The following is a 17,624-nucleotide window of genomic DNA, read 5'->3' as shown; positions in this document are numbered from 1 at the left end:
CGGTAGATTTCATTAAAGCGTTCCAGAAATTCCTCTGGCTCCTCAGTCTTTTTAAGTTTGAGGTCTAAGATAGCAGAGATGTTTGTGGGCTTTTGAAATGTGGCATTCAGCGCATTCAGGATTTGTGCCCATCTATCATCGTCCAAGGCATGGGCTTGCTGAAGTGCGGTGTGGCTAGCATAATTCAAGTGGCTGAGGTGACTGCGGTACTCTGCTGGGGTTAAAACCTGCTGGACTAGGGCCCAGAGGTCCCTAGAATCAGCTTGATAAACTGAGATGGTAGTTCTCAGATAGTCCATGAAAGCAGCAGATTTCTTCCTGTCTGGGATTGCAGCCAGATTAGCCATCATCTCACTGGGTCTCCATGGGAGATAAACGTCTATCGTGGGCTGGGCTGCTGCTGTAGCAGCATCAGGGTTGGGTATTTTCCTAATCGGCAACTGTCTCAGAGTCTCACTAGGGAGCGCTTTAGCGGATTCCTCTGGGTCTTCAAAAACTTTAACGTCCTTCTCTTCAGATAGTGGGAGCTCCGGCTCCTCAGAACCATTCCCGTCCTCACCCTTTGTTCTCATACTTTTCTGTCCTATATTAGCCTTAAGGGATCTAGGTGGTATGCGTAATTGTTTCTGGATAGGATCAGGCCCCTTTCCCATTGTTCGAGATCAGGTCCGAGAGCTAACCGGGCTTGTGGAACAGAGCTCCCCTTCTCTAACGGGCAGTGAAGGTGCAGAAATAGGACCCAAACTATCAACCGAAGGGACTGGAGAGGCTGGCATGATTTGACTCTGGGAAGCAGTTACTGGATATAAATTATGATACCCTGGTGGTTCTGGAATTTGTGCGGGCAATGCCGCTGGTGCAGTCGGGACTCTACCCGACATGGTCCAATTCTCTAGGTCATCATCTGCCTCTGTCAATGCAAGACCAGCCATTGAACTATGTAGCCCATTTTAAAAACTCGAGTCTGCCCTGTTAGGTATCTCCCTCTCTTTACTTGCACGCTTTTTGAATGCACACTCCTTTTTCAAGATCTCCAGAGTTTTCTGGTTCCCCTCTTCGCTAATTGGAATCCCCATTTTAAGGGCATTTTCTTGCCAACTTGAAAACATGATCTTATCCCTCTCCTCTTGACAATATTATCTCCATAATCCAATCAACTCTGACTTTTATACTTCGTTCCTTTTCCAGATTTCACCCTAAATTTGTTTAATAATCTCCAGATCTTTAGTGCCCCCTAGTGGCCATTCATTACCCAATTTCTTCCTTAAAGTTGCTGACATTTTTCTAAAATCTCTCGCTTTATCTGGATAAATATCACATAATATTTGCAATGAACTGTTTGGATCACTCGTGTTATCCAAGCAATTCCCCATAATCTCGAACTAGTCCTCAAGACTGCGTTCTTCGCCACTACAGTCCAAGGTTACAATTTTAGCTTAATCAATTATAGTTTCCAAAACACACGTGGAACTGAACTGTCTTTCCGACATCCCATCAATTCCGCAATCAACCCTTAACTGAACAGTCTTTCCGACATCCCATCAGTTTATTTCAATCCTCAATCGTACCTACATCGACTGAATTTTTAAATTTTCTAATCCCCAGACTGACCTTTGATTTCGTCGAGACGATCTTTCCGTACCAACCACGAGTGACCAGACCAATCAGACCATGGGAAAAGGGAAAATCAACATGGTCATTTTCCAGCTACTCACATTGCGGGCCCATTTCCACTTACCTTGTCCAACATCAGTCTAATTCTGATTTCGCAGTTGGCCGGTGACCGTCGAGAGAAATCCCGGGTTTTCGGCATCAAATGACAATATTGAGTTCTTTACCCGTCAGTCTGGCCTCAATGAAACTCGAGAGGGATTTGTAGGTATAGTATTCTTTATTTTTAAACAACTTGCAAGGCTGACCCGCTCTATAGATATTCAGAACACAGGCAGTCTTCTGAAGCCCCAGAACCGAGTGAAATCGGAGACAAAGAAATCTCTTCAAATGGCATCAAGTTTCACATGCAAGATTCCCATAGGTCATCCTATACACCTCCTGACCTGGCCATATATCCTGATTGGCTCACTTCGCATTCCTCAACCCTGGGCCTCTTGTTATCCAGCATCCTTTTCACCACCCTGCATGAGGCTCCCCTCCCCCCTTCCAGGCCATGCTTTCTGAATCCCTTTGTCCTTTGTTTCTGAGCTCACTACTATCAGACTGGCTCACATCTACATTATTCTAACTAATAATCCTATTTCATATCACATTCGTTTGTTCAATTCCTCACCGGAGGGGGCTGAGGGAGCAGGCGTTGGGGCATACGTAGCAGGTATGTTCGAAAAGCTGCTGGGGGTGGGGGATATTCCCCCGACCATTGGAGGTAGACAGGGCGTACCGAGCGCTTGCAAGGAAGCCGCAAGCGGGGGACCCTCTGAGGGTGATGGTGGTGAGATTCCACAGGTTCCTGGACAAGGAATGCATTCTTCGGCGGGCCAAGCGAACGCGGAGTTCTAAGTGAGACAACAGCATCCTGCGGGTGTAACAGGACCTGAGCGTGGAGATGGCGAGGAAGAGGGCAGGCTTCAACTTTTGTTTTTATTGATGTGCACTTTTGTGGGATGGAGACGTGCCTGTTTGAGTTTTGGTGGGTGGTGCTTTTGTTTTTCTTGCTGTTGGGTGTTTGTTTGGGGATTGTTAGATGAGGGAGTTTGTTTGTGTGAGCGGGGGGAGGGGAGCGATGGAACAATAGGTGGGATACTTCTTGGCGCCGGGAGCCACCAAGCTAGCTGGGTGAGTTAGCTCACAGAAGCAAAGTGGGGTGTGTGCATACGTTTAGTTTACAAGATGGATTAGATTTTAGAGTAGTGTTGCTGGGTGGGGGGGGGAATGGGCTCTGCTGACGAGGGAGGGACATCGGTGGAGGGACACTGAGGAGGTCAGGGGTGGGGGCCGCCATTGGGCGGGCCAGAGGAGGTGCGGCGCAGGGGCTAGAGGCGGGCCCAAGCAAGGGGATGGCTGATCGGCAGGTGGGGGGGGGGGGGGGGGGGGGGCACTTTGCCCCCCAACTAGGCTGATTACCTGGAATGTTAGGGGGCTAAATGGGCCAGTAAAGAGGGGACTTGTGTTTGCGCACCTGAGGGGACTGAAGGCGAACGTGTTAATGTTGCAGGAGATGCACCTTAGAGTAGTTTTTTTTGGCTTTGATCTTTAAGTCATCTTTGTCTACAGGAATAGTGCCAGAGGACTGGAGGATAGCAAATATTGTCCCCTTGTACAAGAAGGGGAGTAGAGATAACCCTGGTAACTATAGACCAGTGAGCCTTACTTCTGTTGTGGGAAAAGTCTTGGAAAGGTTTATAAGAGATAGGATGTATAATCATCTGGAAAGGAATAATTTGATTTTCAACATGGTTTTGTGAAGGGTAGGTCGTGCCTCACAAACCTCATTGAGTTCTTCGAGAAGGTGACCAAACAGGTGGATGAGGGTAAAGCAGTTGATGTGGTGTATATGGATTTCAGTAAAGCGTTTGATAAGGTTCCCCACGGTAGGCTATTGCAGAAAATACAGCGGCATGGGATTCAGGGTGATTTAGCAGTTTGGATCAGAAATTGGCTAGCTGATGGGAAATGCTCTGACTGGTGTCCAGTTACTAGTGGTGTGCCACAAGGATCTGTTTTGGGACCGTTGCTGTGTGTCATTTTTATAAATGGCCTGGAGGAGGGCGTAGAAGGATGGGTGAGTAAATTTGCAGGTGACACTAAAGTCGGTGGAGTTGTGGACAGTGCAGAAGGATGTTACAAGTTACAGAGGGACATAGATAAGCTGCAGAGCTGGGCTGACAGGTGGCAAATGGAGTTTAATGCAGAAAAGTGTGAGGTGATTCATTTTGGAAGGAATAAAAGAAAGACAGAGTACTGGGCTAATGGTAAGATTCTTGGTAGTGTGGACGAGCAGAGAGATCTCGGTGTCCATGTCCATAGATCCCTGAAAGTTGCCACCCAGGTTGAGAGGGTTGTTAAGAAGGCGTACGGTGTGTTAGCTTTTATTGGTAGAGGAATTGAGTTTCGGAGCCATGAGGTCATGTTGCAGTTGTACAAAACTCTGGTGCGGCCGCATTTGGAGTATTGTGTGCAGTTCTGGTCGCCACAAACAACTTTAAAAAAAGGGGGCGGGGGAGGAGATGTCATAATATACATCTATGTATATAATGGATTGACACACAGGATGAACAGTAAGCACACAGAACAGAGCAGCCAATCACCAGACAGGACACGACCACTATAAAGCCAGAGGGCACCAGTTTTCCCGCTCTCTCGGGACCCAGCCTCTGAGACAGTCAGAGTTCATGAGCTAGCCAGTGCAAACACCATGTGGTAGCTAGTAGGTCTGGTCAGGCTAGTATCAGGTCTCCAGTCAAGTCAGCATAGTGTCAACCCACAGTTGAACATGTACAATAGTTTAGATGTTAAATTAAATCGTGTTGCATCTCATCAAGTGTTGGAAGTCTGTCTCTCTCTACACTGCATCAAGTGCAGTCCACATCGACCCAGCCAGCCCAACACATCAGAGGGATTGTGATCTTGGTTAACAAGCCGGTGACATTTGAGGTGGGAAGAATAGTCTCGATTGTGGGAGGTCGATATATCATGGTTAGTGGCAAGCTGCAGGGTATGAAGGTAGTGCTGGTTAATGTATATGCGCCAAATTGGGATGACGGGGATTTTATAACGAGGGTGCTCGAGAAAATTCTGGACCTGGACAAGCTGATCATGGGAGGGGCTTTGAATACAGTAATTGATCCTGGACCGGCCTGGACCGTTCATGCTCGAGACCGGCAGGGTGCCAGCAATGGCAAAGGAGCTGAAAGGGTTCATGGAGCTACTGGCTGGGGTGATGGACACGGGGTACTCGGCAATCAAGATCTCGGACCATGCTCCGCACTGAGTGGACCTACAGGTCAGTATGGATAGCAAGCAGCACCCGCAATGGAGGTTGGATGTAGGACTATTGGCGGACGAAGCGGTGTGCGAGAGGCTAAGGAAGTGCATGCTGAATTACCTGCAGGTAAATGATACGGCGGCGGTCTCAGCAGCGGTGGTCTGGGAAGCGCTGAAGGCAGTGGTAAGAGGAGAGCTGATCTCGATCCGGGCTCACAGGGACAGGACAGATAGGGCAGAAACGGACCGATTGGTAAAGGAGATTTTACAAGTTGATAGATCATATGCGGAGGCTCCAGAGGCAGGGCTTTTAAGGGAATGCTGGAGGCTACAGGCGGAATTCGGCTTGATAACCAGGAGGGCGGTGGAGCAGCTCAGAAAGGCGAGGGGGGCGATTTATGAGCACGGTGAGAAGGTCAGCAGGATGCTTGCACAGCAGTTCAGAATGAGGGAGGCAGCTCGAGAAATAGGGAAAGTTATTGATGGGGATGGGAACTTAGTTGGGGACTCGGCAGGAGTGAGCAAGGCCTTTCGGGACTTTTATAGCAGGTTGTATAGGTCGGAACCCAATGCGGGGCCGGTGGGGATGAGGCACTTCCTGGAGGGGCTGACTCTCCCGAAGGTGGATGGGGAGCTAGTAGTGGGGCTGGGGGCCCCAATCGGGCTGGAGGAGATAGTGGGGGTTTGAAGGCCATGCAGTCAGGAAAGGTCCGGGACAGACGGGTACCCAGTCGAGTTCTATAAAAAAGTTCTCTGGAATATTGGGGCCGGTGCTGATGAAGGACTTTAACGAGGCTAGGGAAAGAAGGGTTCTGCCCCAGACAATGTCACAGGCCATGATCGCGTTCATCCTGAAACGGGACGAGGACCCCGAGCTATGTGGGTCTGACAGGCCAATTTCCTTGTTGAACGTAGATGCCAAACTTCTGTCCAAAATGTTGTCCTCCAGGATTGAAGACTGTATACCTGACGTTATTGTGGAGGACCAGACGGGGTTTGTTAAGGGTAGGCAGCTGGTGGCCAATGTAAGAAAGCTGTTAAACGTGATCATAATGCCCCCGGAAAGTAGGGAGGTGGAGGAAGCTTTTGACCAGGTTGAGTGGGACTATTTATGGGAGGTGCTGGAGTGGTTCGGTTTTGGGAGAGGCTTTATTGACTGGGTTAGGTTGCTGTACTGGGCTCCGGTTGCAAGTGTACGGACAAACAGGAGACTTTGGAATATTTCAGACTACACCGGGGGACGAGGCAAGGTTGTCCCCTCTCCCCACTGCTGTTTGCGCTGGCAATAGAGCCGCTGTCAATTGCTCTGAAGGCCCCAAGGGGTTGGAGGGGGCTGGTGTGGAGCACAGGGCCTCACTGTGTGCGGATGACCTACTTTTGTACGTCTCAGACCCAATGGAGGAGGGTGGAAGAAATTATGGGAATTTTAGGGGAATTCGGCAGGTTTTCGGCAGGTTTTCGGGATATAAGCTCATTATGGGGAAAAGTGAGATGTTTGTGGTCCAGGTGAGAGGTCAGGAAAGACAACTGGGGGAACTGCTGTTCAGAGTGGTAGGGGACAGTTTTAGGTACCTGGGTATCCAAGTGACGAGGGATTGGGACCGGCTACATAAATTGTACTTGACCCGGCTGGTGGATCAAATGAAGGAGGATTTCCGGAGATGGGATGCGCTCCCGTTGTCTCCAGTGGGCAGAGTCCAATCGGTAAAAATGATGGTCCTCCTGAGATTCCTATTCGTTTTCCAATGCCTCCCCATCTTCATCCCACGGTCCTTTTTTAAGCAGATCAATAAAGTTATTGCGAGCTTTGTGTGTGTGTGTGTGTGTGGGGGGGCAAGTCCCCGCGAGTGAAGAGGGCAATGCTCGAGCAGAGTCAGATGGTGAGCTGGCGCTGCCGAACTTCAGTAATTATTACTGGGCGGCTAATATTGCCATGGTGAGATGGCTGGTGGGGGTGGGGGGGGTGGGGGTGGGGGTGGGTGGGGGTGGGTGGGGGGGGGGGGTGCGCTGCTTAGGTGCGCAGAGAATTAATCGTCAACAGAAGGGGGGGTGGGGAGGGAGTTAGGCTAGCGTAGATTAGGGGGGTAAGTAATGGTGGGACCTGTGGGAGAGGGAGGTGGTATTTGCACTATGTTAATATTTTCCTTGTTATGTACATTGTTGATTTTGTTGCTGTCACAATGCCAAAGAAATACCTCAATAAAATGCTTATTGAAAAAAAACCTGAAATGTCCCCCCATATGCGGCAATCACAGATTCCCCCCAGTCATGCTAGACACCACCTTCAAAAGATGGAGGCAGGACAGGGACACACTGACAGTCAGGGACTTTTGCGTAGGGCGCAAATTGGCACATCTGGATTAACTGACGGAGAAGTGGGAACTAACAAAAGGACAGGAAATAAGACATCTCCAAATACAGCACTTCCTCTGCAAAGAGACAGTAGGGTACCCGAGGCCCCAGAAACCACACTGCTAGAGAACCTGATGGACACAAGCAGCAAGGAGGGGGGACTACGTGGGACAATATACGGGGAGTTACTGGACAGAGCTCAGACACCACTGGACGAGAGCAGACAAAAATGGGAGGTCAAGCTGGTGAAAGAGGTAGGTGGAGCGAAGCACTGAGCAGGGCTAACTCCACCTCCTCCTGCACAAGGCTAAGCCTAATGCAGCTCAAAGTGGTGCACAGAGCGCACCTGACCAGAACCCGAATGAGCAGCTTCTTCACAGAAGTGGAGGACAAATGTGAATGGTGCCAGAGGGGCCCGGCCAACCACACCCACATGTCCTGGAAATGCCTCAAACTTGCTGGGTTCTGGACAGTCTTCTCCGAGGCAATGTCCAAGGTTGTGGTAGTGAGGGTGAAGCCATGCCAATTGTGGCAACCTTCGGGGTATCTGAGTAGCCAGAGCTACACATGGGAAAGGGGGCCAACGCCCTTGCTTTCACTTCCCTAATCGCACGCCGGAGAATCCTGCTCGACTGGTGATCAGCAGTACCACCCACAGCTGCAGACTGGCTCGCTGACCTTTCGGAAATTTCTCCACCTGGAGAAGATTAAATATGCCATCCGAGGGTCGGAGGAAGGCTCCCTAGATACACGGGGGCAGTTCGTCCGTTGTTGCAAAACCTGTTCGAGGCCAGCGACGAGGGATAAGTTAAAAATATAGGAAAGAGAGGGAAAATAAGAGGGAAGACAGGGGGGGGGAAAACCAAGATAGATGAGGAACCAAAAGATTGTGCAACCCAGGAGGGAGGGAGTGAGTGAGGGGAAGATGGAAGGAAGGTGGGAAGGCCACAAAAAAGACCCCCCCCCCCCCCCCCCCCAACACAAAAGCAAAGCACAGCCAAAGCCAACGGGGGTGGGGGGGGGAGAAGAGACAGAAGGGACCATAGACCGTACCAGTGGGCAGCAAAATGTATATATGGTCAATTAAAGGACAGGATAAGCCTTTCTGTAAAATAAAGTAAATTAATGCAGTAAATATGGATGAGAGAAATAGGCTGCAAATGATGTTTGAGCTTGAATCGACAGGGAAACCAGCTTCACTGATTGTGAGGGGCGTTTTGAGCACGGGGACAAAACCAGTTGTTTATTAGCTCATCAACTGAGGCGGCAGGCAGCCACACGGGAGATAGCCCAGGTGAATGATGAGAGAGGAGGGCTAATTACTGCTCAGGACAAGATTAATGGCACTTTTGAGGCTATGTATCGGAGGTTATACAAGTCTGAAGTACCGGAGGATGTCTCAGAGATGGAACAATTTTTGGATGTAGTGCACGTCCCGGTGGTGGAGAAATTGGAGGCACCATTGGTGTTGAGGTTGGCAGTGCACTTACTGGGGATGTTCAATGGCTCTATATCAAAAGAGGAGCTGCTGGCTGCATTGGCGAACCCGAAAAAGGACAAAGATTCCCTGGAGTGTGGATCTAACAGGCCTATTTCACTGTTAAATACTGATGCAAAAATATTAGCTAAGGTTCTGGCAATGAGTCGGGAGGGGTGCTTACCGGACATGATTTCGGAGGACTAGAGAGGGTTCAGCAAAGGCCGACAGTTGTCCTCCAAGATCAGGAGGCTTCTGAATGTGATCATGTCGTCCTCTATGGGACAGGTGCTGGAGTTAATTATCTCCATGGATGCAGAGAAGACTTTTGATTGGGTGGAGTGGAGGTACTTCTTAGAGGTCTTGGGACGATTTGGGTTTTGTCCAACATTCATCTCCTGAGTGAGACTACTGTATGATGTCCCCCACACCCAGTATCCAGACCAACGCGGTGAGATCAGGATATTTCCAGTCACACAGAGGCGCGAAGCAGGGATACCCGCCATCCCCATTATTGTTCGCATTCGCAATTGAGCTACTGGTCCTCACGCTTATATAGTCAGGTGAGTGGAGCGGTAGTAAGAGGGAGGGTGAAGGGCATAGGGTGTCCCTTTATGCAGCCAATATGTTGTTGGATGTCTCTGATCCTCTTACAGGTATGGGAGAAATTATGGAACTGCTGAAAAAGTTTAGATCCTTCTCAGGGTACAGATTAAATATGAGCAAGAACAAAATCCTCCTGGTGAAATCCCTGGGGAGGAGGGCAGATCTGGGGAAGCTGGCCAAGACAACGTTTCAATATTAGGGATTCAGATGACGCATGACTGGACACTGTTATACAAGGTGAACTTGTCCAGTCTCGTAGAGCTGGTGGTGATAATGGTGGGGGGGCCTAAGAAATGGGTTGCCTTCCCGCTTTCTTTGGCGGGTAGAGTGCATAAGGTCAAAATTCTACTGAGATTTTTAGATGTGTTGCAGTGTCTTCCAATCTTCCTCCCAAAATCTTTTTTTGCTAGGTAAATCTCTGTCTTTGGTTGAGGGTGGGGGGAAAGACTCCAAGGACTAGAAGAATCTTCCTGCAGAGAGCCCGACAATCTGTGTGACTGGAAATATCCTGATCTCACCGCGTTGGTCTGGATACTGGGTGTGGGGACATCAAACCTGATGCTCTATTACTGGGCGGTGAACATCGGGAAAGTGCGAGGGTGGTTCAAGGTGCCGGGGTCAGGATGGGGACGGATGAAAGAGGCATCTTGTGCAGGGTTGTGTCCAAGGCCGTTGGTTACGGCCCTCTTTGGTTCTCCCCGGCCAGACTCTCGACGAGCCCGGTGATAGCGGCATCTTTAAAAGTTTGGAACCAATTTAAGCAACCTTTGGCTGGGGGACATGTAATTACTGTCACCAATTTGTAATAATCATAGGTTTGCACCGTCAGAGCTAGATGCAAAGGGTTGAGACGTTCGGGGATTTGTTTGTGGAAGGTAGGTTTGAGAGTCTAGAGGAGATGGAGGAGAACTTTCAACTCCCGAGGGGAAGTGCATTTAGATATTTGCAGGTGAGGAACTTTATTCATCAAGAGCTGACTTTATTTCCCCGGTTGCCGAGACCTACACTGCTAGACAGGATATTATCACGGGATGAGACAGGGAAAGGGAAGAGCTCTAATATATATGGGTATTTTCTGGAGGACGGACTGGGCCTTGGGCTAGAGGGAGGGTTATGGAATGAGAACTTGCATAGGGTGAATGTGACCTTCTTCTTCACCCAGGCCGAGCCTGATACAACTTCACTTGACCAGGGCGCACGTGCATGGGTTCTTTCACGGAGTGGAGGTTAGGTGTGAGTGATGCTTAAGGGGGACGGCAAACCACTTGCACATGTTCTGGTCCTATCTTAAACTGGTTGGGTTCTGGGTCTTATTTTTTTAAGATCATGTCGGAGGTCGTTGGGGTCAAGCTGGAGCCATACCCACTGACGGCTATCTTTGGTGTGTCAGACTGGCCAGAGCTTCTTCAGAGGAGAAGGGCTGATGTCTTGGCCTTTGCCTATCTGGTGGCCCAGTCCTGCTTGGATGGAGGTTGGCAGTACCACCCAAGGCCTCAGAATGGTTGGGAGATTTGGCGGAATTCATGAGATTGGAAAAGATCAAATATAACTCGAGAGGGTCGGAGGAAAGGATCTACTCTGGGTGGAGACTGTTCATCACTGTCTTTGAGGACCTTTTCATGGCCAGCAGTTGGCGGGCAGGGGTTGTGTAGGGTTGTGTCCAAGGCCTTTGGTTATGGCCCTCTTCGGTTCTGTTTGTATTATATAGTTATGCCTTTGTATGTAAGAATTTGATAATATTTGGAATAAAACAGGTTTTTTTTTTAAAAAGTAAGGAGACAGAAAGCAGGAAACTATCGGCCAGTTAGCTTAATATCAGTCACGGGGAAATTTTGGAAACTGTTATTGAAGACATTATTGCAGGGCACTTAGAAAAATTCAACTTAATCAGCCAGAGTCAGCTTGGTTCTGTGATAGGGAACCATGTTTAACCAATTTATTGGAGTTCTTTGAAGGAGTCACATGTGCTGTGGATAAAAGGAGAACCGGTGGATGTACTGTACTAAGTTTTACAGAAGGCATTCGAAAAGGTGCCACATCAAAGAATATTGCAGTAAATAAAAACTCATGGTGTAGGGGGCAACATATTGGTGTGGATTGGAGATTGGTCAGCTGACAGGAAACACAGGGTAAGCATAAAAGGACCAAAGGCATGATTGTTAAATTTGCTGATGACAAAGATAGGTAGGAAAGCAAGATGTGAAGACATAAGGAGGTAATACATGGATATAGATAGGCTAAGTGAGCGGGAAACGATCTGGCAAATGGAGTAGAATGTGGGAACATTTGAAGTTGTTAATTTTAGCAGTAAGAATAAAAAAGCAGCATATAATCTAAATAAGACATTGCAGAGTTTGGAGATGCAGAGGGATGTTAGTGCCCTGAATGAATTTGCAGAGGGTTAGTATGCATTAGGTTAGTATAATTAGGAAAGCTACTAAAAACTTTATTCTTTATTTTGAGGGGAATGGAATACAAAAGTAGGGAGGCTATGCTTCAGTTATATTGGGAATTGGGGAGACCACATCTGGAGCACTATGTACAGTATTGATCTCCTTATTTAAAGTTGGATGTGAATGCTTTGAAACAATTCAGACAAGATTCACTGGACCAATACCAGGAATGAGAAGGTTTTCCTATGAGGAAAGGTTGGACAGACGAGGTTTGTATCCCCTGGAATTTAGGCAACTTCATTGAAACATATCATGTCCTGAGGGATCTTGATCAGCTAGATGCGGAGAGAATGTATATTCTCGTCGGGGAATCTAGAACTAGAGGTTACTGTTTAAAAATAAGGGGCCAACCATTTAGGACAGATCAGGAGAATTTTTCTACTCTAGGAAGGTCGTGAATCTTTGGAACTCTCTTCCTCACAAAGCAGTGGAAGCAGAGGTAGATAAATTCTCGATAAGAAGGTCATCAAGGTAGGCGGGAATGTGGAGCTGAGGTTAGAATTAAATGATGATGCAGGTTCAAGGGGCTTACTCCTAATTCCTATTTGTGAATAGGCCATTCAGCCTCCCAAGCTTAGTTCACCATTCCATTGCATAAATGTTTGATCCGTACTTCAACCTGTCTTTGATCTCTATCCCTGAACTTAAAGTCGTCAGTCAGACAAGAAAATTTGATGCAACATTCACAAACTTTTTCGGGAAGAGACTACAGATTTTCACTGATTTCATTCCTGAATGGAATCACTTAATGGATATGACAGAGAGATGCACAAATCATGATTAACTCTTTTTCAATTCAAGAATATCCAAATAACAGTTCTGATTTTTGATCTTAATCATAAAAATACGGCAACTGTATTCAAAGGGTTAAAAATTATCAAAGCAGAGAGGACGAAAAAACAATGCTTACATGCAGAAAATTGAAATACCTGATAGCTTCAGAAGAAAATCTGTTGCAGAAATGTCTTGGCTGAAGGGAAACACTTTTTGGGTGGCTGTAAGGTCAGATGGTTCTGATGGATTTGTACCCTGCTGTATTGCTTCTGGTCTTTTGCCAAACTCATGACTATCTGGTAGTGACACACTGGTGAGATTCACATCACTGGGTTCCTCCTTAACTGGTTTCAGTGGAATAGCAGTTTCCTTGTAATTTTCTGTCATTTCATACAAAAGATGGTCCTGAATTTTTAATGTATTCTCAAGTAATTCTGTACCCTTTTTCTTCTTATCAGCAGCCTCATTAGAAAGTATCCTTCTGACCTCAGATTCAGTAATCGCTTCTTTGACCTTCACCTCTGTTCTGGGAAAGTGCTGATGACAGCGCATGTGGAGTTTTAAACTGAAATGACGAGACGAGGTGAAAGGGCAAAGCTCACAGTGGAACGTTTCTCCTCTGTCCTGGTGCTGATGAACCTGCTGATTGACAAAGTTGTTTGAAAAGGGAACACGAGAACAGGATAAAAGCTTCCACTATAAACCTTTGCCCTCATCCCTTTCTAATAAAACACAGACACATTCCCTTCAGAGTACCATTTTAGCGAAAGAAACAACCTACTCAAACCAAAGAATCAAATGTGCTGGTTGAATCAACAAAGACGGCTATAGAAATCCTAGCTCAAGTTCTTACACAATTGAGTAGCTGTGATTTTACCTAGCATCACCGGTTAAAATGGAAAAATCTATCTGAAAAACTATTGGGACCAAAACTTTCCAATGTCATCCGAAAAGGCAAATCTATTATACAGAAAACAAATGGAAAAAATGGGGGGGCAGAGAGTGGGAGGTGGTGTGTTGAGTTGAAGGGGGGGGGGGGGGGGGGGGGGGGGGAAAGAAAGTGGGGAAGTGATCAGATGAAAATCAAAGGAACACTGGCCTCGGTTCAAGTTCTCACTGTGACAATAGTTCCAAGATTGAGAAAGTAGTAGAAAAATAATCAAGCTAGGTCCTGCCATTCTATGACAGAGCTGGCTGGTCCTGCACTTTGGCAGTATTTTCAATATAGTAAAAGTTAAACCATGCTGTATTTTAACCAACTACATAGCTACAATGCTTTATCAGAAGAACCAGTAATCCGATTAATTTATCATACTTTTTTTGGCTCTCTGTAGCTATTGGTTGTGTAGTCGCGTGCAGCTGTTAAAAAATCTACATTCAATTATGGTACATGTACATGCTTTTATAAATCCTCCAGTGTTCACACATTCATGGATACAGTTATCAGGAAATAACACCAACTTGGCTATTATAGATTGGCTGGCCTTTTATTTGTGAAATTAAATTGAATCATTTAATGAAGCATATTAAACAATTACTTTATTCCAGACGTAGAGTTTTGTTTTGATATTGTAGATATTAGTCAAAATCATAAAATTAAATGAAATGGAAATAAATCATGACACTGAAATTTCCGGTGGCGGCCATGGTGAGAGTGGTCGCACACAGGACACCTCTTGCTTGAAGGCGTAGAAAAGAGTTCTTTTTACCCCCAAATCGTTCGCAACTTCAACGGAAAAGTGTAGCTGAAGATCGGAGGCGAGATTCCCCCTGAGAGTGATACGTCTGCTGGTTACTAAACCCGGCAGAAGGTAAAGACTTGGCCAAGGAGTTGGAAGGGACCTGTGACGCAGCAGCCAGTGGAAGGGTGGCAGAGGGGGAAGGGCCAGTGCAAGTAGCAAAGCTACCAGGACATCAGCTGGCAAAACGGCGTGCGGGGTTCAACAAAGGCAGTGCTATATCGACAGCAGATAAGGTTTGGGATGCTCTACGCGGCAAAACTATAGGTGGCCTATAAAGGCAGGGAATACTATTTTAAGACCCCAGAAGCGGCCAATGACTTTATCAAAGAGCATATACTGGCGGAGAACTGATCTGAATAGGAAACAGAGGAGCTGGCACTTTGAAGTAATTGAGAAGACGGGTAGAGTGGGGGTTGCTGTGGAAGGGATGGATGGGTAAGGTTCTCCACTCGGGGTTTGATTCAAAGTCGCGGGGGGTGGTAATTGCGAGCACGAAGGAAGTGAGGGACCCGGGTGGGAGATATGTAATAGTAAGTGGGGTATTAGAAGGGATGCCGGTGGTATTGGCAAATGTGTCTGCACCGAATTGGGACGATGTAGGCTTGATGATGGGGTTGCTGGCAGCAATCCTGGACTTGGCCACACACTAGTGGGGCTAAGGGGGCACCAATGGGGCTGGTTTATCACACTGCTAAATCGCTGGCTTTGAAAGCAGACCAAGGCAGGCCAGCAGCATGGTTCAATTACCGTACCAGCCTTCCCGAACAGGCGCCGGAATGTGGCGACTAGGGGCTTTTCACAGTAACTTCATTTGAAGCCTACTTGTGACAATAAGCGATTTTCATTTCATTTCATTTTCCGTTAATTATAGTGGAGATTTTAATTGTGTCCTCGAGCCAAGGGTAGACAGGTCAAGCCCCAGGTCAATGGGTTGAATACGAATGGCAAAGGAGCTGGGTGAGTTTATGGAAAAGATGGATACGGTAGATCCGTGGCGCTTCAAGAACCCAGGGGGAAGAGAGTATCTCTTTTTCTCACATGTGTAAAGGGTGTATTTAAGAATCAAGGTGAGCCGGGAGGTTTTGGTTGGGGTGGAGGAAGCAGAATATGCGGGAATAGTAATCTCGGACCATGCGCTCCACTGGTTGGAGATTTGGCTTAGATCGGGATGGAAGCAGAGGCCAGGGTGGAGGCTCGATTCGGGGGTGTTGGTAGATAGAGGGTTTTGTGACAGTGCAGGCAAAGATTATGTAGAAGTGAACCAAAATGGGGAAGTATGGGCTGCCATATTTTGGAAGCGCAGCGGTGGTCCGAGGGGAGATGATCTCATTCAAGGCTCATGCGGATCGGGAAAGGAGGGAGGAATATGAACGGCTACTCAACGATAGTGGAAGTAGGTAGGGAGCACTCGAGGGTTCCCCCCACAAAGGAATTGGCAAGGAAGAAAAATTACAGGTTGATAGGTTGATGACAGGGAGGGCGGTAGGACAGCTGCGTGGGTCAAAGGGGGTGCAGTATGAATAAGGGGAGACTGTTAGCACATCGGCTACAAAGGCAGGCTGCGCCCAGAGATATGGACTGGGCAGGGATGTGGTGTTGGAGCTGGGGAAGATAGATGAGAGGTTTCAGAATTACTATAAAGAGCTGCACAGGGCAGACTCGGGGGTGAAAAGGGGGACATGGTTCGGTTTGTAGATGAACTGGAGTTTCCACATTGGAGGAAGAGAAGAGGCAGGCGCGAGAGGAGCCCTTGGGGTTGGGGGAGGTATTGGATAGTATAAGGGGTATGAAGGCGGTGAAGGCCAGAGGCCTGATGGTTACCCGGCAGAATACTATCAGGAGTTCGCGAAGGACCTGGCACCAATCTCTTTAATGAGGCGCTGGAGAAGGGGGCACTGCCGGAGAAGATGCCACAGGCAACGACCAGATTAATATCAAAAAAGGAAAAACCCGTTGGAACGTGGGTCGTGGTGTCCATGGATGCGGAGAAGGCTTTCGACCGGGTGGAGCGGTGGTACCTGTTCGAGCTCCTGGGAAGGTTCGGGTTTGGGCCAAAGTTTGTGGCATGGATGCCCATATTATAAGTGGCACCGATGCTGAGCATACGGGCCAATGACATGGGTTAATGGAACTTTGAACTGCACAGGGGAACAAGGCTGGGGTGCCCGCTGTTGCTGTTTGCGCTGGCAATAGAGCCTCTGGCAATGGCTCTTAGAGGGTCCGGAGAGTGGCAAGGGATTACGGCGGGACAAAGGGAGCATTGGGTGTCACTATACGTGTGTGTGTGTGTGTGCGTGCGCGTGTGCGTGTGTGTGTGTGTGTGGGTGTGGGGGGGGCGGGGGGGTCGCCATTTAAGGTGGCCAGAGACATGTTTAGATACCTGGAGATTCAGGTAGCAAGGGAATGTTTAATGCTACACAAATGGAATTTAACAAAACTAGTGGAGGAGGGTAGGGAGGATCTGAAGAGGTGGATCAGGCTGTACTTGATTTTGTAAGAGAGGTACCAAGTGGTGAAGAGGTTCCTGTTCATATTCCAAACATTCCCGATCTTTATACTGAAGGCCTTCTTTTGAAAACTGGATATGATTATTTCAGACTTTGTATGAGCAGAGAAGGTGCCACGGGTTAAGAGGACCCTGTTATAGAAACAGAAGTGAGGGTTGGCGTTGCCGAACCTGCATTATTCCTGGGCGGCGAACGTGGAGGTGAGGCGAGGTGGAAGGAGAAGGGGAAGAATGGGTTAGGGTGGAAGAATAATTCTGTCAGGGATCCAGCTTGAGGGCTATGGTGATGGCGGCGTTGTCAACCGTGCCAAAGAAACACTCGGAGAGCTGTGTAGTGAAGTCCACAGTGAAGGCCTGGAACCAACCGAGGAGTCACTTTAGGATAGAGAGGGTGTCGGTGTGAACACCGTTGTTCGAAAACCAAGGTTTTGAGCTGGGGGGATAGATGACATGTATAGGAAGTGGAGAGAAGCGGGGCTGGTTAAGATGAGGGACTTGCATCTGGAAGAAGGGTTTGGCAGTATAGAAGAACAGAAAGAGAGGGTAGAGCTCCCGAGAGGAAGTGAGTTTAGGTACCCGCAGGTAAGGGACTTTGCACGGAAGATTTGGAAAGAGTTCCCCAGGTTGCCGAGATACATCCTATTGGTATGACTGCTGCTTCCAGTTGTGGAAGGGGAGGGCAGGATTGGAGATCTGAGTGGCTGGGAGAGCAGGGAGGTGAGCAGATGATGAAGATTAAGGCGAGGGGAGGGGGAGCTGGGAGGGGAAATAAACCG

At 48.0% G+C, this 17,624-nt stretch overlaps 1 protein-coding gene across 5 annotated transcripts in view; it reads right to left on the bottom strand.

Moving 5' to 3' along the window:
* Nucleotides 1-17,624, bottom strand: part of znf827 (zinc finger protein 827) — a 197,865-nt gene that overhangs the window by 131,552 nt on the left and 48,689 nt on the right. For 4 of the 5 annotated variants that reach the window (XR_005460047.1, XM_038791929.1, XM_038791926.1 and 1 more), the window contains exon 4: nucleotides 12,756-13,242. Coding sequence is in view for 4 of the 5 variants with exons in the window: in XM_038791929.1 (XP_038647857.1) it covers nucleotides 12,756-13,242 (487 nt within the window). In the remaining variant the exon portion in view is untranslated. The remainder of the gene's footprint in view (nucleotides 1-12,755; nucleotides 13,243-17,624) is intronic. The other variant, XM_038791927.1, reaches the window with a different exon arrangement.

This window comes from Scyliorhinus canicula, chromosome 3 (genome assembly GCF_902713615.1).
Source record: "Scyliorhinus canicula chromosome 3, sScyCan1.1, whole genome shotgun sequence".
Taxonomy (NCBI): Eukaryota; Metazoa; Chordata; class Chondrichthyes; order Carcharhiniformes; family Scyliorhinidae; genus Scyliorhinus; species Scyliorhinus canicula.
Note: the sequence above shows the minus strand (reverse complement) of the source record. Positions and strands in the feature narration are given on the sequence as shown.